At 42.8% G+C, this 24,712-nt stretch overlaps 1 protein-coding gene across 1 annotated transcript in view; it reads right to left on the minus strand.

The window, feature by feature from the left end:
- Window positions 1–2,722: 2,722 nt before the first annotated feature.
- The window catches only part of LOC120952043 (myb-like protein Q), a 123,762-nt gene continuing 101,772 nt past the window's right edge, over window positions 2,723–24,712 (minus strand). The window contains exon 3 of the mRNA XM_040371135.2: window positions 2,723–17,486. Within this exon, the coding sequence (XP_040227069.2) occupies window positions 15,525–17,486 (1,962 nt within the window). The 3' untranslated portion in view covers window positions 2,723–15,524. The remainder of the gene's footprint in view (window positions 17,487–24,712) is intronic.

The raw sequence follows: 24,712 nt of genomic DNA on the forward strand, positions 1-24,712 counted from the left end.
ATCTGACTTCACGTGTTGTGCGCTTGTTCTGCTCACCATTTAACATTCGGAGTTCAAAAAACGAGGCTGCCCGTAATAAAAAAGCAAAATCGAATAAAACAAATTCAAACACACGCTCATCAGCATCCACCACAACCTACGCCCCAGCCTAACACGACCGCTAAACACGACCGTAACCTTGCCCGGCAGCGACCACAGTGTGTGCCACCCACGTCGAGGTGCCGGTGCGTTGGCCCTCCCCGGAACGAGCCCCTGCGCTGCGGAGGTCAACATTCGGCGATAAATCTCGCTGCCCGGGTCTCGCTACCGGCACGCTTCGTGGAGCAATTCAAGGGCGCATCAATTAATTAAAATAAACAGTTGAGCACAACATCGAAGTCACCGGCCCTTTTACTAAGTGTCTGTGTATGTGTGTGTGTGTTGCTTTAATCCAACAAGCGTTCCTCTCCGGTGTCCCACTGGATTGCTGCCGGGGATGTTTCGGGTCGGGTGGATGATTAAGTAAAGTTAAGCTCATTATATCTAGGGTGAAGTTGAGCACATAACCCCACTTTCGGAGGGTGTTAAAAGTATGAGCAATAACAAAAAATAGTAGTTTTGCGAAAGGTTAGTGTTTGGTAGAGATTTGCTAATGAGTATGGAAAGCATACGCAGCTTTGAATCGGACAGCAAAAATGTTTGGCCAGTTAATTGGTGTTGAATCATTTATGCACCCGTGTTTTGGGAGGATAATGATCCAATAGTTTGCGATGGACGGGCAACGTGTAATCTTACTTCTATCGTATTTATTATGCCAAATATAGTGAAAGATAAAAATAAAGCAAACATAAAAGTCACACGTACAATAAACCTCCGAATCCACACAATACATGAATCAATAAAACATTAATTATAAAAATATGTTCATTCCATGTTTTATCAGAACATGACGTCGAATTGCAAAAAAAAAAAAATCAAATCATCCCACCACTATTATGTACAATCTAATTATGTATCTTCCATTATTTTACCACGCCATCACGTCATCCTTTCATCAAACCACTCAGATAATGGTTTACAATCAAAACAACCCCCATGCGTTTGTAACAATAGGAGAAAAAGCCACACCACTTAATGTGTTCACACAAAAGGCATACTCGTTCGCACCGCCAACGGTGGGGAAATTGGATGGAGCAAGGAAAAACCAAAAATCAATTCCGCTATCCAAATCGCTGTTCAGCTTTTGTTTCGACTCCTTCCACATCTCAGCCCACCGAAAACAATTATTTTCTTGCGTGCTCATATGTGCTTTCTGCTCCCGATTTTCCTCGAAGGATAACATGCAACGGGATGAGCTACCGATCAACACAATCAGTCAACTGATAATTAAAGCACCTCCTCACACACATATTTCAGCCCATTCAGATCGACTCTTATCATTGTTCCATCGTTTCCTTTCTAGTCGTTCTAGTTCTTGCTGTTGCGAGCGAGTGTATTATGACGAACAACTTCACGTGCTATTATTCTCAATCAATTAGTCCAATGATAAGGCGCGCCAGCTGCTAGCACACTTACGGGGAAGGAATCTCACCCACTGACGATGATGATAAATGACCTACTGCGGAATGGGTCCAAGTAGAACCAGGCAGAAGATGAGAAGTATTTAGTTTTGTTGATAAATAAGCTCCATGTTTTCTTAGCCGATAGAAAAGAGGGGACTCTGGAAAAGATAGGAGAAAGTAACGCTTTCTTTTAATCAGCATTCAACCTATATCCAGAATCAACAATCAACATCAACAAGAATTTAGCGTAGTGTATCGCTTTGACTATGTATCTTTATTTTTGCTGATCCTTGTTTAAATAGAACTACATTCCAGTCGTTTATTTTACCAAAATCCATGGATATCCCGTTCGGAATATTTGAAAAATTATTTTGAAATATTGTTTCTGCAAAATCGGTTATTATGTGAAAAAAATTAATAATAATAAATTCGCAAAAACTTTATGTGTGGAATAAGAGATAACACGATGGAGCAGGTCGCAGTTTTCCCTTATACAGGAGTTTTTGTTTTGTTTTAATCCAAGTATATAACATAATGTTTGAAGCATTCACTCGGATCATCCATACTTTACCTTCACTATTCTGAACAATCCTTAACAACAATATACGCAATATAACCTTGAAACTTAAACAAACGAGAAGATTATATTAGGTCAACGGGATAATTTATATCCTTACCTGCTTCATTCTGGTTTGGATATCCCTGCGTAAGAGTATTGTATTTGAATACAATTCTACCCAGCAGAACATTATACGCTACGATTAAAGATGTTTGGTTCAAACGGGATTCTCATTATGTCATCACGATGCTTAGGCAGTTGAAATTGTTAGCAAAGTAAATAGCAATATACACCGTAAAGATACCGCGAACCACAGCTAACCGACACTAGAGGACAAACGAAAGGATGATCCGAACTTTGGCGAGTAGACGGTGACCTCATGGACAACGGAATTTCTTTTTGTTGAATGTTATTTTATGATGAATCTTTAAATGACTAAACAAGTCGTTAAAACAGTCGGTTTTAGTAGACCATCCAAACCAATTTTAAATCCAATCCTTTGTCATCTCAAACCCCACACCATTCAATTCTATTACTCCCCATCATCCGAGTGATTGTGATATATATCAACATTACATTTCACTCCAACACTGAAAGCAAAACACGAACGACGAGGTACAACTATTTTTTTGCAAATAAACTGCACTTTCACTTTTGTTTTATTATCATCATCATTAGTCGCTTAACAGAAACAAAGAAAACACCTTTCAAACTGTACACAAATTCAAAAGTAAAAATGACATATTGACTTTCAAATATACAAACTAATCAAACATTGCTGTTCAGAGCTGTCAGCTCTCACAGATCGCACCGGTACACACATCAATCGTTTGATTAATGCGTTTGATGCATTTGTTGCTGTGTTGTTGTGTACCTTCCAATTCTAACACGAAAGAGTGACTTTTGTGTTGTGTTTTTATTTTATTTTATGCTCATTGTTTTCTCATAGGTTTTAAACTTATTTATGCTCCTTTCTTTTGGACAATTGCTTTGTAACAGCTCTTAATGCTAACTCCTACCAAATATGTTGCTCCTTCTTAACCATCTTTTTTGCCTTGTTACTTGTCGTAGTTAAATGTTTTGTTTGTTTTTATATTGTTTCCCAATTTTTCAATGAGTTTCCATCAGAAAAGATTAATTGCTGTTTCACTGTTTAAAACCTGGTTTATTTGTATTTACACTTAAACGTACATAACCTAAGATACAAAACAAACAGTTTTAGACGGTTAGCAACTTATACAATTCACATTTTGGTAAACTTTTCGTTCATTTTTGTGTATGTGTGTGTTTTTTTTTTCTTTCATTCTTCTCCCTCTAAATTTGGATTAAACCATGTTTTTTTTGTATTTTCTTCTGCCTGTTCCTTGACGAACCCAGAGGATAACCATTAAAACAGGTTGTGTTTTACATCTCCCCTCTTTGTTGTTTGTTACACAATAATTCTCCTTGCGCGTACACACGTAATTAACTTGAATGTAGTCACAACTGTGACCGTTCATATTCACACTTCACCTTACCACTTCTAGCTCAATCTATTTTGTAGGTTTGTATGTTTTGTTTTCTGTTTTTGCTACCGTTATGTTTGTGTGTTTCTACATTGTTTGCGTATTGTTTATCGGTTGTTGTGTGATGTCGTTTTTTTTTTCTCTCGATGTTTTCTTCACCTTTTTTGCTTCAATTTTGTCTCTACCGATAATACTACAGTTACCACTCCTGCCTGCTTCTTGAATGTCGCATTTATCTCATCTATTTTATACACAATATTCACAATTCTGCACTATTTCCTTGCTTACTCATTTCAAAAGTGTATGTGTTTTGATACTATATTTGTGTACTGTGGGCCCCCGGTTACAGTTTGTGTAGATGGTTATAGTTTTCTTTATTATTCTCCAACTCTCATTGCTTCATTTTATTGATTTCAGTATGGTAGTGGAAGGTTTAGGTTTATGTTTTTAAGTACCCTGGCAAACGACGCAGTATTGGCAATAAGTTCAAATGTTAAACGTTACCCACGCACAAAGCTCCATTGTCATGTATCCAATATTCCAAATCGAAGCAATCAAAAACAAAACAAATCGTGTTTGTTTCGGTTGTGTTGTAAAGTAGCACCCTCCGCAAGCTGCTGCGGCCGTTTCACAAGAGCAGTGGCGTTATTATGGGGTTAAATATTCCTCTTTATGTGTTGCACTGAAACTCGTTGCTTTAACTTTTGCTAATTCACATTGCTAGAGTTACGTGAATTAATGCCGTTCGATTCCTTTACGTACTAGCACACCAATTTCTAGACGAACTGTCGACTAGTTTTTAAAAACCATTCCTTTTCTTTATGAAACCGTCATCGACAATACCTACTTTCTTTGCATTCTTTTCTATGTTCGCTATCCGTCAAATCATTCTTTTTGCTGTATGCTGTATGCTTTCGTTTCGTTTGCCATTCACAATATGCATGTCTGCCAAAATCGTTCTGCAGCCTAACAATTGAATGTTCCTTCTAGTTTGTTTGCGAATACGTGTATTTTTGTTTTTGTTTTTGGTATTTTTCATAAGTTTTGCTGGATCAGTATCCCCACACGAACAATCGGATTGCCTAGAAAACCTTTCCACCCTATTAGTTCTACGCTTTTGCTCTGGTAAATTTGTTTGTGCATGTCCCGAGTGGACAATAGTGTTCGTTTTCTGCTTCGTTTCTGCTTGGTTTCTATGATCGGTTGCCGTTTCTGGTTTGCTTGTGTAAATTTATCGTTTTGTTTTTTTTCTTTTGGACCTAATTTTTAGCACCCGGTTCAAACAACTTCCTATTCCAAAACCCCATCGTATTGCGATGCCGTTTGAACGGAAACAACGTTTCCATTGCCAACTGCCAATAATTTCTCCCATCAGCACTGCCCCACGAACCACGACAAAAAAGAACAAACAACGCCCGAGCAAAAGGGATTAACAACAGTTCGGTTCCAATGCTCAGTATCTTTAGCTACAAAATGTACAAACATACGCTCCCTCCCCATACCCCCAGCGCCTTGCATTTCCACGGGGAGGGGGCGAAACTTCCTGCTTCTACCATCGCGACTTACCACTTGCAACTCTACATACGTCCCTATACGAGACATTGCTCTGAGGTTGCTCGAGCCTATGTTTTCGATGCAACCTGAATTACTTCACTGTTAAGACACACCGTCTCGTTTGGCTCGGGCAAAACGATCTCTTGCACTGCCAGTTTGCGTTCCACATTCAAAAGCTCCATTAGAACAACTTCGAGCAAACTGACGGACAGACACACATTTTGTATGAGATGCTCAGTCACTTTGATGTTTGTATTTGTTTCAATTAGTTTAGCTGTAAATATTCACTCTCAGTTTTTTGTTTGTTTTGTGATTAAGTTTGCCGTTTGGTTTTTCCTCCCGTCGAATGATGACTTCGTACTATGATTATTATCTTGTTCAAAATGAATTATTAACCATTTTTAAGCTGCTTGGCAAAGTTATCCAATGATATTTCCAGTGCTTCTCGTGAAGTGAATGCTCGTTACTTTTCTCATTCGTCATGTCGATGCAGTCGAATAGTTCCCTCCAATGTCTTGCCGACCTTTACTGCAACATACATTTATTGAAACAATCACCATCAAACTCTACTTGGATGTTGCGTGAAGGTTAGTAATAATCATTATCCTTTTATTAGTAATATAATAATATCAATATTTATTATTATATTCTAGTGTACTTGCTCCTGGTTGTTTGTTTTAGTTTACTGCTTTAGTGTTATCTTTCTTTTACACAATCTTGCACTACGGTTTTAATTGTTTTGTTTTCTGATTTGTTTGTTGTTTTGTAAATATATAAATAGACATTTAATGATTTGTTTTTGTTTCGTTTCGATTAATATAGTATGTGATGTTTATCTTGCTTCCTTTTCATTTAGTATGGTATTTTAAAAACTCCTCCTCCTAATAACTGTTTTCCATTCCACCACTCGATCTTTTCGATACAAGTTGTATGCGGAACGTGTTGTGAACTATCGAACTGTTCCTACGTCCCGGCAATGCACAGAAAGAACCAGGAGGATACATCGTGTGTGGTGAATTGATTAACTTCAGCTCGCACATACACACATCCACAGTGTTGAGTGTTTGTTTCTTCTAATAATAATATATTCCATATCACTCAATTCAACATTTTGTATAGTGTATAACTTATGCGCGTATGCTAGATTATTCTGTTAGTCTTAATATGAAAGAAACGGTTCACTACACATTGAAAGCGATGTTTACGATTATGTTATGCGTTATCAACCATAATAGTTTGCTTGCCCTTTGCCACTCCTGTTTCCTGTGCCTTCTGCTGCTAAGTATGTTGCTTGTAATTTCAAGTTCACTACATCTTCCAGTGTATCGCATGCGATAACGATGACACTCTAACAAAATCTTCAAAAACAATGTAATATCAATTATAAACAAAACGCTTGAAAACGCTGCCATCTGTTGGATAAAAATTTCTTTTTGCCTCTAGTTATTGCCCCCGTTTTGTTTGATTCAATTCAATGCTCTGATATTAGGTATACTGTGAGTGATATTAAAAAATCAAGAATGTCACACGCTTAAAAATGGTTTGATTATATTTCTAAAATTTCACAGACAAAGCACAAAGAGCTTTATGTTTGATTGAGTTGGGAAATTATGTGATTTTGTTTTAAATTTAATTCATATTCTGAAACAGAACATCTTATAAACCAACCTCAGCACATGCATGTGTTATACAAAAGGATGGGCCAAAACTATGATTATAAATTTAAATCAAATGCATCGTTTTACGTGGTTTGTTCGGTTGGCAGTTTTGTGTTGTTATTTCGTGATTGGTTTTGTTACTTTGTTCTTTTTTAATCTATCTGCTCAGATTGTAGATTGTTTTGCTTAAAATGTCCTTGACTAAATTTATCTCTTTGTTTTTGTTTTTGTTTGTTCTAAAATCTTGCTTTCGTTTTATTTGACTGGTCTGGTTTTGATTACAGTTTTTTTTTGTTTTGTTGTTATTGAAAACGTTAAACATCAAATTGTTTTTTTTTAACATTTAATATTTTTTGAATAAACCAAACCTCATCCTCCTTCGTTTATGTACCCAAAAATTCGAAAGAAAGGGACGAAGACAGTAAATGTCTTTCAGTCGAACGAAACCTTAAACAATGTACGAAAAAAGAAACGAAAGAAACTTATACTAAAATACAAACACGTATACAAACACACGCCTGACTTCAAACATGATCAATAAAACCTATAATAAACAAATAGACTATTTCACAGCCTGTTTAGATACCTGAATATTTTATTCATTTGTTTGCCGTCAAACCTCGCTCGGTTTGCCGTGTTGCTAATTCCCTATGCTACAAATGTTTGTCCCAATCGGCAAATGGGGTTTGCTTGTGCTCTAATAACGTTCATATTCTTGTCCGTTGCATTCCTCGTTAAGCACACGTTTAACACACTAAACTCACACTAGATTCCTCCCTTTTAATTATTTTTACTTCAATTGATCTCGCTCACAAAAACTTCAAAGCTATGTCTTTGTTCTAGACGTCATTAATTGTTCATTGCTGTAGATTGATGAATCGATCGAGGATTAAAAAAAAAAAACAATTTGAGATTGTCAGTTAAAGAGTTGACTGCGGTGCGATTACCTGTAGTAGTGAAATGAGATCATTTGAATTTAAGAAACTCAAGAACAAAACAATACTTTACTGAATTAAAGCATACCACCAAACGCAATAAGAGTATCCATTATTGGAACATTCTTCCTTCATATGATACCGGGTTGCTGGGGAAAAATTGATGCTAATCGCCAAAGCTACCGTTTATCGGTTGAAAATAACATTCACTTCAGCGAGTGAGAAAAAATACATTGTTAGACACCCGGGGGAAAAAGCACTAACAGAAATCCAATCCATCTCGTTGCTAGTTGCTGTGTTGGGAGTATTCAGTCTTGCAGTCATCGTTGCACTTCAAACGCTGGATGATCTGGACCAGAATGGGAGATCGGGGATCATCACGAATCAGAGGCGTACGCGTGTTCATTATGCGTACAGTATCTGTACGCTTTTGCTTTGCTTCATGGTTTCTCTCCTTACTTTTCCCTTAATTGTAAGAAATAGCACATATACATCTGTAAACTTTAAGCCTTGTTTTGTTGTATTAACCTTCCCTACTATGCCACCTTGTGCAAAGGTTCGATAAACCTAGCGTTGCGTTACGTTATGTTATAGCCAAGAATACACTACTAACACCGACACTAACACGATTGATTTTTTGCTGCTCTGTCACTACTTGACTTTTTGTTTTTACTTGTTATATATCCAGTATCCTTTAAGAGAATAGTTGTATGAAAAACAAAGAAAAAGAAAAAAAACGCCCCTCCACTTTGTTGAGAATGTGTTGTGTGATTGATTTAAAATTTAGTTCCATTCGACGCTTTGCTGCAGGATGCTCCCTGAGACAAAGACACAAAACCCGAAATCGTTCAATTGCATCTTGTGAATGAAATCTCGGCTTGGGTTGAATTTTGCTTCAAACATTCGGAAAACCAGATTGCTTTACATTATTTTGATGGAACTATTGTTCCGAATGTGCTTCGGACACTTCACAACCGATAAAAAAAACAACTCCACGATTGAGAATCACATCCTTTCTTTTTGACATTCTTTCCGTTGTGTGATGTGATTTGTTCACGGGTAAAATTTAGATTTTTTCCTTAATTTTCCCTCCGATGATTGTGCAATTATGTTTGCATTTGTGTGTACTGAAATGTATGTGCACAATGGAGCGAACACCGTCTCATCCCGATGGACTCCTACCAACGGCGCTATGGTTTTGAAAAGTGTATTGTTATTCTTCTAGTTTTAGTTTGCCCGGATCCGAATGATACATTCGTGCCCAGTTGTGTTGGTTGTATGCGATTAGTTTATTTTAACACCCAGGAATGAAGAACTGTTTTGCTACCGCGCCCGTGCCATTTCGGCCGCACCAGGATTATTCCGAGAGAGGTTTCTGTTTGGGATCACGTTGCGTTGCGTTTAGTTTAAGTGTTACACTACGTTTTACATACATCCTGCAAAAAAGGACCATTTGGTTTCGGTTTATCACTTGCGCTTTTGTTTGTTAGTGAACTGTGGTTTTAATAGTAGTTGTTGTAGTAGTAGTGGTTGTTGTTGTTGTTTGCTTGAGCTGCTTCACTGCTATTTCGTAGTTGTAGTGCTATGTACCGGCAAAGTGACCGTAGGACGACCGACTACCCTGGTGACGTTTTTTTTTTTTCTTCACTCCTTTCGTTCCACACTCTCAACACTGCCGTGTGTATCGACACGGTCACTTTGCGCTCCGTTTATGTAATAGGGGCTTGCTGAGGTTAAAAATGGGAACCTAAACTATTAGCATTCGTTTGTTCCGTTCCCCTACTTCGTGTTGCGGTAGTTGCTGTCAATTTTATTACCATAAAGTTTTGCTATTTTTGCAATAATTTTTCCTGAGTTTTGTAATTTGTTTCATTTGCTTTTTTTCTCACCCACATGTACGCTTCCTGTTTACTACTATAAGTAAAACCGTTTTGTTTTGCGTTTGCGTTTGATTTGAACCTTGCTGTAGATGCTCTTGTGTGTTTTTGTTTTGTTTTATTTCGTTTAAAGTTTTGTTTCGTCTTTTTTTCTGTTTTCTTGTTTTAGATGCGTGTGCCCATTGTTTTTACCGGGTATTGAAAACGCCCGCCAAACGTTCAACCGACTGGGACCGTTTCGAACCGATCCAGCGAAAGAATCCAGCAAGGCTATGAAAAAGATTCTATACCCTTTAACATTGTTCGTTGTTTGAAATGCCATGGATGTCTTTGTTTTTTGTATGAACGAAATGTCGCTGAGAGTGAAAACATGTGCCCAGTTTTTTCTACTTTGTAAAATGTTTGCTGCTTTTTTCTATGATTAACTGTTGCTTCGGGAAATATTGCTTGATCAGGGGTCTTCAACAGGGGCCTAAAACGGCTCTCGAAAGCTTTTGAATCGAAGACAGTTTTATTCAAATGAAATAAATAATCTGTAATTTTTGAAATTTTCTTTGCGGATTTCAACAAGAAACTAAAATTTTCAAAACTGAAAAGCCTTACAAATTTGACATTTTCAGATTATATTTTTCATCAAAGAAAGAATTGAACGTTCATTCGTTAGAATTGTGGGTAAACACACAAGTTTTGAAGACCCCTGACTTTGAGGATTTCAACTGATAACAGTCCTTTTTTTAGCTGTCGCTTTTACTAGCTGCAATTATGAACGTTTTCTCAATACATGTTGATATTATTGTTCGCCGATTCGTCTGTTTCTTTTCTTCAGACATATGCATGTTGTAAATCCTGTTTATGATAACACTACAAATGGAGTGATAGAAACTCTTATTTCGCTGTCATAAATTGAATGCAAAGTAATTCCGAAATAGTACAAAAAAACTAAATTTTTAGAAAAAAAGTATAAAAAATGGAACTATAAATAAACATTGAAAAAGCAATTATAACCACTTAATTGTTTTATAAATGTTGCTCATAGTGCAACCTCCGGTTTTCTAAAATAACCACGAAAACAGTCGATCTCGGATGCTGAACAGAAAAAAAAGTCCTGAAACATACCAAACAAACGAGAAAAGAGAGAACAAAAACAACCGGACAACGACCCTGAAAACTCAAACCCTAAATCGAGCGAACTATTCAAAACCAATATTACTTTTTCTTCCAATTCAATCGGCGGAAAAATTGTGACAAACAAGAAACAAACAAAACAAAAACACAGATAAATAAAATAAAATAAAAACAATGCTTTAGGTATTTGATTGATGCTTCATTCTTCATTGCAAACATGGCTGCATTGATTATCATAGAGTTATAATAGTACCAGCGTAATAGTAACTATAATTAGTAGTAATACCTTATCTAACAACGAAAAGAAACATTTGATTTGTAACGCTTATCTGTCTGTGATTGTTTCTTTGTGGGTGTGTGTGTGTGTGTACGTGTGTACGTGCCTGAATTTCGCTCGATCGTCTGCAAAGTGTCCCCACGGACGAAATGGCGGCTTCAGAAGGGTAACATTAGTAAAACTAGTTGTAATTGTTCCAGCCAGCGAATTCACCGACCACCAATCAAACGAGAAACGAACAATAAGGGAAACGCTTGCCTGTTCCATTTTCTAGCTCTCCTCTTGCATAGGGCTAGAGTGTATGGGCATGTGAATAGTCTTACCTTAACCGGCTGATTAATAACCAATAGGACTTTTGCAAGTGGTGTTTTTGGCACACTTGCTACACGAAATGTAGTTTCTCCTACTTGTTTGTTCTTCTATTCTATTGTATTGGTTATTCCTCTCCTCTGGGTGGGCTTATCTCCTAGGTTTTGCGTCTTTGTGTCGCCAAATTTTGGTTACTTTGCGCACTTACACACTAATCACTTACCGCACTACGCGCTTACGCGCATCTCGCGCAAACTTTACACAAACGTTATAGCTAAACCATTTTAACCGTCCGTCTCTCATCCTTCCGCTCGTTCGCACTACTTGCCCGTACATTGCACAACGCAAGTGCACTGCTGGCCTATGCCTGTGTGCCTTAATCCATTACTTTTAATCACATATTCAGCTTATTTTCTTTATTTTCATATCTACAAGTTTACCACGGTCTCTCTCGTTCGCACTCGTCCACTCAACGTTCGTGTTAATTCTAGTTCAAATGACTGTTTGCGTGTTTGTGTGTGTTTGTGGAAGGTTGTATTCTCTGTCTTCTTCATACCTAATTTACCCTCAATTGAAGTCATTTTTGTGACTGTATTGAAGGCGACTTTAAAACGTAAAAAGTGTGTGTGTGTGTGTGTGTGTGTGTGTGTGTGTGTGTGTGTGTGTGTGTGTGTGTGTGTGTGTGTGTGTGTGTGTGTGTGTGTGTGTGTGTGTGTGTGTGTGTATGTGTGTGTGTGTGTGTGTGTGTGTGTGTGTGTGTGTATGTGTGTGTATGTGTGTGTGATGGATACTAGGTTTTAATGCATTCAAAGTATGCACCGTCTTATAGAGAGTAAGATAGCAGTCCTAACGTAGAATATTGATGGTAAAGAATATGGTTAGCATTAATGTTCCAAAGTAATCCTTACTTATTACACTCTACCTGAACGTATTCAACCCTGACAGAAGGATCTCACATGGTTGAAAGAAATAATGACCCATTTAGAATACAGCACGAACAAAAAGTTGCGACCAAGAATATATAACTCTAAACCAACATTATTCAATATACAGTGCTTTAACATAATGTATAACATCAACAGCTAGTTCTTAGAAATGAGGAAAAATCTTATAGTTCTACTTCCTGCTCTGTACATAAAAGCTGGCTAACGAAAATGGTTAAAGGATGCACGGGTGGCTTCGTTACGTGGCTAACGTGTGCTAAAGTGTGAATGTTTTAGATGCTCTGTACTGGCAGAATGTTCTTCCGATACAAAATACTCAACTTCTGATAAATCGTTTTCTTGACTATTTTCAAACAGCAAGTCAATAATTGGACCATTCAAAGGCCAGTCAAGCATGACTTTAAACATTCGACAGTGGGCTTCCTTAGTCGATCATACTGAACATCCGTCGTGGCGTGTGAAAGTCTCCCGGTCCTTCCTAGCGCACATCAACAAAATGAAGTTTGCATCTTGCCTGTCGACATCAAGAGCCATAATCAAACTTACGCTTATCCCGAAGGCGAGAAAAACACACACCAGCTGGCCGGTTCGATTTCCACCCCGATGTCGATGAAATTGCTCGTAATGCTCAATCATCCCTGTTTGCAGGTCGTTTCCCCCAAATGATCGTGATTGGTGAAGTGTAAAGCACTTCGACAGCGCCCTTGGGTGGAAAAGGAAGTATCACGATTGGAAGAAGAACGAAAAACCGTTCCATGGGACGCAAGCAGCCAACATAAGCAACCAGCGAAGAAAGAAAGAAAAAATGGGCTCCCAGGAAAACGCTGCAAAACACATTGCCGATGAGATGAGCGATTGGGAAGGATCGGAAGGCAAGTGGGAACACAATTTCCTTCCAAGCAGTGGCGCTGCCATCTGGAAATTGGCTCTGGGTTTGTGTACGCACACACACATACACATAAAAACCGAATAAAAACCAATGTAGAGTAACATTTTCTTTTGTGTGTGTGTGTGTGTGCCAAACCCAAAATGAAAGGCAAAAAACCCCATATAACCAGGACCCACTGGCTCCCAGGGCACAGAGGAATAATAAACCCAATGCCCGCCGATCCTTCGGGCAGTTTTTCAATATCTCCGTTCGTCCGAAAGTGCCCCGGGGGGTTCCGTGCATATCCTGATTTGGTGCGTTTTGGTGGCTGAATTTCGATTATTCCGTGAAAGGGCTATATGGCGAACCGGGAGAAACTGGGTCGAAGAGCACGGGACTGGCGAACTAACAAACGGTTGGGGTAAAACCGATTCAAGCGATTCGCAGTGGAATCTGAAATTTTTATCCAACCTCCTTCTTCGCCTTCCGCAAACCGCTTCTTTCACCGTAAGTTGGAAAGAAATTGTAGAAATTGGACGAAAATAGGATAATGTACCCGTATTGCTGCTTAGCCCAGCCAGCCAGCCACTATCGGGCCAGGCAGGATAGCAGGCAGGCATGCCGCGTGTTTTTTTTTTTCCATTAGCCGATGCTTCACGGTACGCTTCTTGTTTGCAGGAGCGTGAAAGAAATTTAATAAAACACCTCTTTTACACCAGCCTCGTGGCTGCGCCTTCCGGGACTGGAAGCTGGGTATTACATTAATCAAATTGTTCCACCTTTATCAGGGAATGCTGTGCAGTTCCCTGTCAGTAGGTTCCCCCCGAAGGAGCGAGTAAGTACTGTGGGGAAGTTGTTTGCTCCATCACAATAGTCATTTTTGCTAAATTCCATACCGGACCGGCAGGATGCATCTTCGCTACACGCTGCTTTACCGTAAACCAGTTTATATTTTTCAATTGCTGTGGAATGGAATTTTCCAAACCCGTGGCGTGAGGTCCAAACCGGCAATAAAACATACACACAGCGACCCTAACGATGAGCTATTTACAAATAAATCTCACTCTATTAGAACACCTTGGACAGCGATTCCAATCATTTGGATTCCACTCGGAAACCCGGAGGATAAGACAGCCAAATTGCTCACCCGCTGCCGTCCTATATTCCATACAGCAGTACAATTTTAATCACAACGCCACTTTTTTCTTCAGTTCGGCTACCAGCAAGTACGTGAGCTATTTTTAATTACAAAACTGTACGCGACGCTGCGAACCCCAAAATTCCATCCCTTTTCCAAACCCGTACCGATCCACATTGATGCCCCACTTCGCCATCGGCTGCGTGGAATTTGTTCCGCTCAAAATCGGCACTCCATATCGAATAATTTGATCGCAAACAGGAACACAAGCGCAAGATTGCTGCCCAGAGTTACCATTTGAAAAGCACGTCCGCACCTCATCCACAAACTCACCACTTATGTTAGCATCCTTTTTTTTCTTCAACCAGCTATGCATCGTACTCTCTTAACGTCAAACGTTCTCCGATCACTTTTCTTTCTGTGAATGTCGCTGTGTTTGTATGTGGTTTTCTTTTCCTATTTTTCTGTAAGCTCTGAGTCGCTCGGTTTGTGTGTTTTGTTTACGGTTTCGTTTTATTTCCATTTTGTTTCATTTGTATCTTTAGCGATTTGCAATCCGATGGACTTTCTTTCTTTCTCGATTCAATTTTCTGAACTCTTTGCTTGTTTTCTTACTTAGTGTTGTTTTGCTTTATGGTTTTGTTATATTGCATACTTGACAAACACGCGCACTAACGCGCATTTTCTGGCTATATTTTAAGTTTTCCTTAGGGTTCTAGATCATTCTGTTACTGTACGCTTACACACACAAACTCACACATACTCACGCACTCTTTCTCACTTGCTCTCTCGCACTCACGCACTTTCTTTACAATCATGCACCTCATCTGATAAAGCACTTATTTTTTCCCTTCTTACGCTTCCTTTTTTCTTTGTCTGCTCTTTTACCTTACTCTCTCTGTCTCTTTTTCCTCTTCTCTCTCTCTGTCTCTCTCTCGCTTTCTCATTTTGTTTGTTGTGATAAATGATAACAAAGTGTCTACTTTGCATCTGTTTTTACTTTTCCCCTTCTTTGTGGATAATAAATTCCAAGACTACGAAGGCTCAAATCCCTTTCTCTACTATGCACCCGTGTGTTGGTATATATATTTATGTGTATGTTTGTTGGTGTGTGGGGGAAAAGTTTTGATTTGTATAGATGTGTGTGTGAGTAGTGAGGAAAGGTTCTTTTGTTTTTTGTTTTTTTTTTTTGGAGGATATTTCGCTCACCAGTTCACCATAGACGCCGCTGCTTTTACACGTTGAAGCTGAGGTTTTGCTCGGACAGGAAAATACTGTTGCCCTCGGCGATGAACTCTAGATGGGAGCCGCTGGACGAGGAGGCCGTTTCCATGCCCTCGAACGTGTAGTCCATCTGGGCGGCGCACACGTCCAGAATACCGTCCAGCAGGTTCTGATCGTCCGACTGGCTCATGCTGTCGATGATGTGGCTGTCGAGTGCCACGAGCGTACCGAACCCGTCGACCGACGGCGACGGTTGACAGTTGGGCACAATGGACGTCTCGGCTATCAGCGACAAGCTGCCCATATTCTCCACCGCTAGCTGCTGGCACGTGTACTGGCGCAGATGCTGCTGGAACTGCTGGTGCTGTTGCTGCTGCTGCTGTTGCTGGTGCTGCTGCTGCTGGTGAAGGCTGTTGGCAATCAGGGGCTGGTTTGCCTCGGAGTACTGGAACGGTTGCAGCAACTGCTGCTGCAACGGCTGGTGGCACTGCTGTCCGTTGGTGATTTCGTTAAAGCTCGCTAGTGCGCCCCGCTGCTGCTGTTGCTGGTTGAGGTGGTGTGACTGTTGTGATTGCTGCTGCTGTTGTGGCTGCTGCTGCTGCTGCTGTTGCTGTTGCTGCTGTGGGTGCTGCTGCTGCTGTTGGTGCTGCTGGTGCTGCGGCTCAGCCAGCGTGAAATGCCCGTTGAAGGGCTCAATGTCGCTGAAACACACACCGGGCTCCAGATCCAGCATGCTGCCAAAGTGGTCACTCTGACACTCATCGTCATCGTAGTACTTCTCCGTCTTTATGCAGTCACCGTCGCTGTCGGCGTAGACGGACTTGGCGGACGGCGTCGTTTGCTGCTGGAGGTGATTGTTGTTGATCTGAAGACTGTTGTTGTTGTTGTTGTTGTTGTTGTTGTGTTGCTGCTGATTGTGTTGCTGGTGTTGATTGTGGTGCTGTTGCGGAAGGGGACTGTTGCAGGACGGCACGTGCGCACCGTGATGCACCGTGACCGTGGTCGCCGGACTGCTGGAGGTGGTATTGGTGGCGGAGGCGGTCGAGCAGGTGGTGTGGTTGGTGTGGCCTAGCGGGCTCCCCACACTGTCTCCCCCGGTGAGATCGGGCGTAGCGCCGTGCGCGTACCGGAAGCCCTTGGCCTCGTGCTCAAAGTGGCTGCTTTCGTCCACCGCGAACACGCTGTGGTCGGGCGTGCGGATGAACAGGGGCGTGCCTTCCGTGAACGAGCCAAACGTGGGCTCGGGCGAGATCAGCGACCGCTCGTCGTACAGCGTGGCACTCTCCGGTGAGTTCGGCAGCAGCTTGGTCGCGGCCAGCGAGTAACAGTCGGGCTGCGCCGCTAGGGGCGGCATGGTGGCGGCCGTCGCGACCGCCGCCATCGTCGGCTGGCCCAGCTCGTCGAGGATGAGCTGCTTCTTGCCCTTGAGCGAGCCACCGCTAGCGCCCCCCTTGGACACCTTCCCGCTCGCGGTCCGGCTACGCTTGCCTGTCGGCGCAGCCGGAGATTTGGCGGACGACGACGACGAGGACGACGAGGAGGAACTACTGGACGAACCGCAGCTGTCCCGGGACGACACCGAGTCGGGCGAACCGGTCGAGGAGGACGTGGACAGGGCGGGCGAACCAGCACCAGTGGAGGAGGAGGAGGAGGAGGACGACGACGAACCGTTCTTGGGGGAGCTTGCCGGACCTGCGCCACCACTACCACTACCCTTGATCTGCTTCTTCTTTGGACGGTACTTGTAGTTGGGGTACTCCTGCGTGTGCAGCTTGCGCAAGCGCTCCGCCTCCTCGATGAACGGTTGGCGCTCCTCCGGGCTCAGCTGCTTCCAGCGCTGGCCCAGGTTCTTGGAGATGACCGCGTTGTGCATGTCCGGCGTCACCTCGCAAATCTTGCGCCGCTCGATCTGGCTCCACACCATGAACGGATTCATCGGCCGCTTGATGTGTCCGGGGCTGTGTTTTTTCGTCTGCGGTAGAGGGAAGAAACCAATGGGAAAAGATGAGGAGCTTAGTGGAATGGAAGCTTCAAAGAGATTGTGCTACAAAAAAAAAAAAAAAAAAAAAATCGGTCCAGCGCAGCGTAACCAAACGTTTGGAGTCACAGATATTGCTCCAGGCTCCGTGGGACACTTTCGGTGAAGTGCTATGGTCCCGCAGTGGTGGGTTTTTGGGAAATGGGTCCATTAAAAACGGAAGCACAACTACGCCACCACACGCGGGTGCAGGTTGAAAGCCGTTCCATTATGGTTCCAGTGTGGCGGTGAAAGGAATAATACAAAAAAGCGCGCGCTTTCCAACTCCGACACCGAAAACCCGTGAACGTTTCGGCGAAATATAACCGTTTGATGTTGTAGCATCCGTTTCGGTAGAATCAGGGATTACGAGTCCACCGTCCGTGTGTGTACTTGTATATTGCACTTTTGAAAGAGGGCGTACTTTTGACTATGACGATGAAAAATAAATCCCTTTTTCTCCCAGACGCGAGGACTCATTTTTAATTCAACCGTAAGCTTGTTTGGGCCGGCATGTAAATGTTTTGATAGGGAGGCGAAGCGATTGCACAGCGTGGCAGGGATTCATGGGGGCAGTAACTTCACTGTTTCATCTCCAGACCGTACGCTAATGAAATTACAACAATCCCATCACTTTCGCCATTCCGCCGACGTCGTGGTCGTCTGATTGACATTTATCGTCGGAAAATCCTACCATCAAACACACACACACACACATGAAAGGCACCAGATTTGCTGGCATTTTGAGTTCCCAGCCCCCAACCCATGTACAGGGCACTACAATAACGGCTGGACGACTTTCATCGCAAGGTCGGTGGTCGGTGGTTCGCCCCGTCATGCGTGTAAGTTTATTATGTTCAACATGGATGTTCTTGCCCTGGCCCGGGGCGCCCCCGACACAAGGGACAGTATCGGTTGATGGCAAAACAACCACCGGAAACAGACACATGCACAAACACACACACACACAAACATAGGAAAAACCCAATCGGTACACAACGTGGCCAGTGACAAGCGTGGCAGTTATAAATTATACTTTATAATAGAGTTTTTTTTCTGTTTTGGGTCGTGCACATTTCTGTTCCATCGCTCTGGTCTAGTTAAATCCCCACAGTGCGCCAGTCTCCGAGCCAGTCCTGATAACTAGATTCCATGCAACATGGCGGAGCGTAGAACAAAAAAAACCCTTTCAACTCGGTACTGTACTGGTTTTTTCCTATTTTCCAGCCAGCGCTAATATACACTTGCTTTAGATCCTTCGTGCACAACCGTGATGGTGGAGATGCTTGTCGGAGCAAGGGTTTCCTTTTTTTCGGGAAAAAAGTTTTTTTTCTGCGGCACATTTTTAATATGTATGTTTTTCGCTTGTTTCGGACAGGGGGAGCATCATGCAAAACATATTTACGTACTCCTTAACCATGTTGCGAGCGGCCGACCGCCCAATAGCCAACGGCTTGACAGCAACATATGGTTAAATTAATCTACGTCCGCTGCGATGCTCCGGTCTAGGAAAAAGAGCGATAAAAATCCACAGTTGAGTCGAGGTGGTCCGACAAAAAATAATATTAAACTGTCACCCGCCTATTTGTTTTGTTTGTTAACAAGAACATAAAAAATACAAGCTACGGCCGCTCTTTGCCAGCTGGAAGCACAGAGACGTGACACACCCGGTGCCGGTGTACCGAAAGGTTATGCGCAGAAATTATTATCGCCTTCTACTTCCGCAATCACAAACAGTTTCACCCAGAGCGGGGTGGTGAGCGTGGATTCTATTCGCCGCACATATTAGTGACAACGATCAACATCATCATCATCAGCATTAAGCGTATCGCCCCGAGATGGCGGCCCGTGTATTCCTTCACCCGTGTAGCACCCCATACGTGTGTGCGCGCTGGCATGCACACAATCACACATACACACACACACACACACACACATGCTGTCACATTTGCAGTACCTCCGCAGCTGCACTTATAAAAATGCATAAATCGTAAGCAGTGTGTTGGCCGCGAAATCGACCGCGAATGCGTAAGCGGTCGCGGATGAGGAAGTGTGTGCTTTTGCGCAATGAGCGCTGATCTGTATGCCCGCCCCGGCACGCCGATGAGCGTCGACAGCCCGGGGTACGTGCGCGTCCTTCGGATGCCCGTACAAGTCGCGACTTGTTTTTTTTTTTCTTTTGCTATCCCGTGGCTGGCGCGAACATTCGCCACCTTCTCACGGTACCGGCCGCTACAGCTGTGGTCAGTACCAGTTTTTTTAGTTATTGACTGTCCCGTTCGCCTGTCCCGACGGATCGCGGAGAGGGTGAGGTCAAGTTTGCCTCTTCCAGCAGCAGTTCTAGCAACCTAAGCCTTGTAAAGCTCCCGAAGCACCGAGAGCTAGAAGCACAGTGGAGCAGCTTCCAAGCTTTTGCAAGTTTACTGCCGAAAAATATAGGAAAAACTGCAGAACAAACATCGAAATGCGAAAGCGTACCGAACAGCGTGTTCTATTCATTCCCAACTCCCAAGCCCTTTTCCCCACTCCGATCCGTGGATAGAGGACACTCTCCGTAACCTTAACGCCCGCACCAGAACCGTTCCGTTCGGCGCAGCGCCAAATGCAAACTGGAGCTGGAAAATAAACAACAAGCGACCAGGTCCAGGGCGCTGCCTGATGGTGCCTGATGGTTTATTTAAATTTTTGCATTTTCTCCCTCCGTTCCATGCCTTCCTCCCTTCACCACTCACTCAGGGGTCGGGGTTTGTGCGGCTTGGTTCCGGCGGCGAACTGCTTTCCGAACTGCGCGCTATCTGCCATCACTAATCTTTTACGATGATGAATGAATAATGAGTGGATTTTTGTTCTTCTACCCATTCTTCTGATTGTGTGTGTGTGTGCTTGTGTCAGGTTTTGGGTGGGTGGAGCTGCAGCAGCTGCATTTGCATGAAATGCTCTTTTCTGTTGGCACATTTTTATTCCGCCCTCTGCCTTCGCACCATTAAGGGTGGCCACCGTTAGACGCTGAAGGATCCTAAGGGAGGCAGCAAATACAGCAAAAAAAGGAAAGAAACTCACTCAGATGAGCATTTCTTTTAAATTAAAGTACATTTAACGTGATCTAGATAGGGCAACATCTTTTGAAGAATGGTCTCCAAAAAAAGGAAGAAAAAAAATCACACAGAACCCTCCCAACGATAACTTAATTTTTGTCCTTTTAATTAAAAAGCTTTCTTTTGTGCTAAATCAATTGGGAGAAAATCAATAGTTACACAACGGAGAAAGTTTTTAAATCCATCTTGCCTCATAACTGCGATGCATTATTCAGAATGTTCAGGAAATAAAAAAAAAGGTTTTGCACCGTTTCCGTTCCCTCCAAACACGGAAAAGCGTCATTTTGTGAGCATTCGCAAAGGGCTAAAGTTTGATAAATTCATTATCAGCCCCGTAATGTGGGATGATCGGTTTTTTTTGTTCGCCTTCTTACATTTAACGGATCTTTTTAAGGTCCAAATGTAGCACTCACCGTCCTGTTGTGGGGCAACAATTTATTCGTAAAACAGATTCAACCTTCCTCTTCCGATGTTTCAGGAGGAAGTTTCTTTTCTCACTCACACTCTCACCGCGACTTAAGTGCTACTTCAACCAATTGAAAACTTAGTAGCTTCGGTAAGGGCAGGAGAACAAACAAAACCCGAAGCAAAGAAAGAATGAGCAAACTGACCACTAATCAATTAAAAATTTTGTTCATCTGTCCGTTGGACTGGCGCGCATGGGGCCCGGCTACCGCCTTATCAGGCCCGAGACGCGAGAAAAAAAAACCGATCGAGAAGTTCCGGAAACAGGAGTGACAGGGATACGTTGCGACCGGGACACGAGATAGGATGTGGGGGAGAAGTTTTCTGACGCTTGTTTCAAATTTCCTTTTCGATGGATTTTTTTATCATTCTGTTTCATCTCTGGACCCGCTTCGGGGCGGGCCTGTGTGTACTAATGGTTTAATTTCTTTCTACTTTTTCGACTCTAACTTTCCTTCGCCTTCGAGAGTGCAACGCAACAAAGCCGATACAACGCACACACACACACACACACACACACACAGAGAAAAAGTGCGCAAACTGACAGCCGCGACGGTCCATCGAGTCCTGCTGTTTCGAAGTAATTGAAAACTTTGTCCCCAACCTTGTTTGCTTTGTTAATTGACTGGTTTCGGTGCGATGCGCGTTCGCTGCTTCCCAGTGCTCCCTCTCCCTCTGTGTGGCTTTCGTATCAAGTGTAATAAAATTATTTTTTCTCAACCTTGCCCGGACCAGCCCAGGCGAACCCCTGATAAGGGTTTTTGGCGTTCGAAAAATGTTCGTTTAATTGATTGTCCCAGCCAAACACGTGGCAGGACAAGGGTCCAGCCGGCAGTCGGGTTGTGGGTCGTAAAACCAGTTCGTCACCCACCAACAACGCCTAAACAGGAAAGAACGTGGAAACGAAGGAAGGAAAAACTCAAAGACCGTTTCTTCTTCTTCTTCTTCTTCTTCTTCCTTTTTTTGCTGTCCCCCGAAGCGGACAAGTTTTAGGGGCCCACATTACAAAGTAAAATTTCCGAAACGATTTTCCTCGTTATGGTTTTTTATTGCGCGCTGGAATTGTAACCGCGGAAAAGGCTTCGCGAGTGACACACACACACACGGGACCATAAAATGCCCAACAAGTGCGTTAATGTCGTTTTTGCCGTATCGTATCGTTCGTATTTTGGTATGAATATAAACAAGCCGTAATACATCTTTATATGCATGGCTCGGAGGACCCATCGTGCGGGGCGACATTCGAGGCGACAATCGATGGCAAGACGACCACATCGCTGTTTGAATTGAAGCATCACTCGGGCGACCTGGCCGAGCGCTGTGTATGCTGGGAGGTGGATTTTACTGGTGTCGGTGGGCAATAAATAATACAGATTATGCACTGATTATGATTTCCACATGGCCAAATATTGATGTTCGAAGCGAAGGGGCCAAAATCCACCGGGCTCCCCGAGAAGCGAGAAGCCTGAGCGCCGGAAAGGTTGAACGCTCGTCTCGTTAAAAAAGAAACACAGCAAGCAACGTCTACCATCAGTTGTGTTTCTACCGCTGTACCGGAGGGTCCCATGTGTGTAACCACGAATCGGTTGCAAGGGAATAGAGTGGTGAGCATTAAGTTGGCATGGTTAACGATATGTGGCAGTGGCTAATAAAACGGACTACTAAAACAAACCAATTTGTAGCTATGGATTACTGAGCTGGAGGAACGAGTTGTCTTATCATTTTCGTATTAAAGCTTGTGTCGCCGTTTTGGAAACGTATTTACTTATCAAACCCACCGCCGTAGATCTCACATTTCTATCTCATGCTGCATTTTGCTGCTCCTTATTATTTCAAATGAATCAGTATCCGACGACAGATCAGTGCTTGGCGAGTGGGTATAATGGTACGAAACTTGTTATCGGCAAAACACTCTACAGCTTGGTGGAGGTGTAAACCCAAGTGCTCAACTGGTAATGCTCCCTGCTCACCACAAACCACCAACTGTCCCGATCATGTCGAGATGTGTGCAATCGCTCAACATCCCACAAAGCCCTGCGACCGGCGACCAGTCTGTGCTGCTTCGTGTGATTATTGTTATTAAATAGAAAATAATTGCAAATAATTACATAATGACGACAAGTTACTCTTTTCGCCAGTCCATCGTCGTTGCACAAACCGCCGATCGCACAAGGTTCACTTTATCGGCCATTCTTTTCCAACGACATTCCGTGTTTTTTCTTATCCGTCCTTACCACAAAGCTACGGTTCCAAAAGTTATAAAAGCACTCGCATCACTTTATCCGCCACCGGTAGAAAGTATTTCCCTTTACTTTTCCAGTGTCCAGCATTTCCCTTGCACGGTCGAAAAACCTTCAATCAGTTAAGAGTTTGTTCGTTCTTTTAAAGTGCCGAGACGCTTACAATTGAATCAATCTTTATTCCCCCTCTTCGAGATGTGTTTTTTTTGGGTTGTTTTTGTTGTAAACTTTGCTCCAACCGTTCATCATCCATCGCGCGAGGGATCAGAATATGTTCCCCCAATGGGGATTAAAATCACGATCTGAGTCCGAATGTATGCGATTGTGCTGCCCCGAAAAGGCACTCGGTGGGTCACTATTTACCTTTCTCCTGCTTCACCGGTGCGACCCTGCGCGCGCGGACGATAATCACAATCGATCATCGTTAGGTGCAATTAGGCGACCTGAAAACTGAAGTGTGTGTGTTTGTGTGAGTGGAGCGGTTTCCTCCGCTTGTTGATACGTGTGCCCAGGCCTCGACGCACCCTGTGAGATGGGTCACGGTGACGTTGATTTCGTGTCCCTTCAGTATTTTCGGTATCATTATGTTGCTACCGTGTGCGTACCACCAAGCGGGTCAACATAAATGGTTTCGCTTGGGAGAAAACCGCTTTATCGGCGGTGATGTTTTCTTTGCCCTTCTCCCACTTTCTTGGGCAAAGGGCAAGTTCAATGTGATTTCGTTATTGTCATGTTAGCTTAAACCCTCTAGAGAGTTACATTTTTTACTACTCCCCTGTTACTAAAGACCACATACACAACAACACACACACACAAAACTGTACAGCTCAACGGTGACCTAACTGCGCCCCAAGAGGTACCCTAAATAAATATTGCAAGAAATGTTGCCTCTTACTAATCTTGTCGTTTCTTTTTTTTTCCTAGCGCACTCCCAATTTGCACAATGCTGCACCCCATCGGGATGACTGTGGAGAGGCGGCAGAGGCTTTGGAGAACCGTTCTCCATCAAAGACGAAAGCGCTAACTTTTCTGGACACAGCTCCGGCACAACTGATTGCTTCACCGCACTTCTGTCATTATGGCAGCAGAACTGCCCCGGCCCAAAACGTAGTTCGGGTCCTGCGACTCCGAATCAAATGGTTACTTTTCTTCGCTGACAAATTAAATTAGAACGAATTAAACATCTTCAATTTCACGCTCCCGTGACGCCAGTTGCGCAGCGCACGGTGACATCGTAGCGGGTGGAAAAGGGCCGACGCTGGGCCGTTTCGTCTGATGGGTGAATTTTCGGGCTGACAACGAAAGTCGAAATTAATTAATTTACGACGCAGGCTGTGAAATCAATCAAACTCAAAGGCTTGCTCAAAGTTCTAGCTCGTGG

The sequence above is a fragment of the Anopheles coluzzii genome, chromosome 2, assembly GCF_943734685.1.
Source record: "Anopheles coluzzii chromosome 2, AcolN3, whole genome shotgun sequence".
In the NCBI taxonomy this organism is placed as follows: domain Eukaryota; kingdom Metazoa; phylum Arthropoda; class Insecta; order Diptera; family Culicidae; genus Anopheles; species Anopheles coluzzii.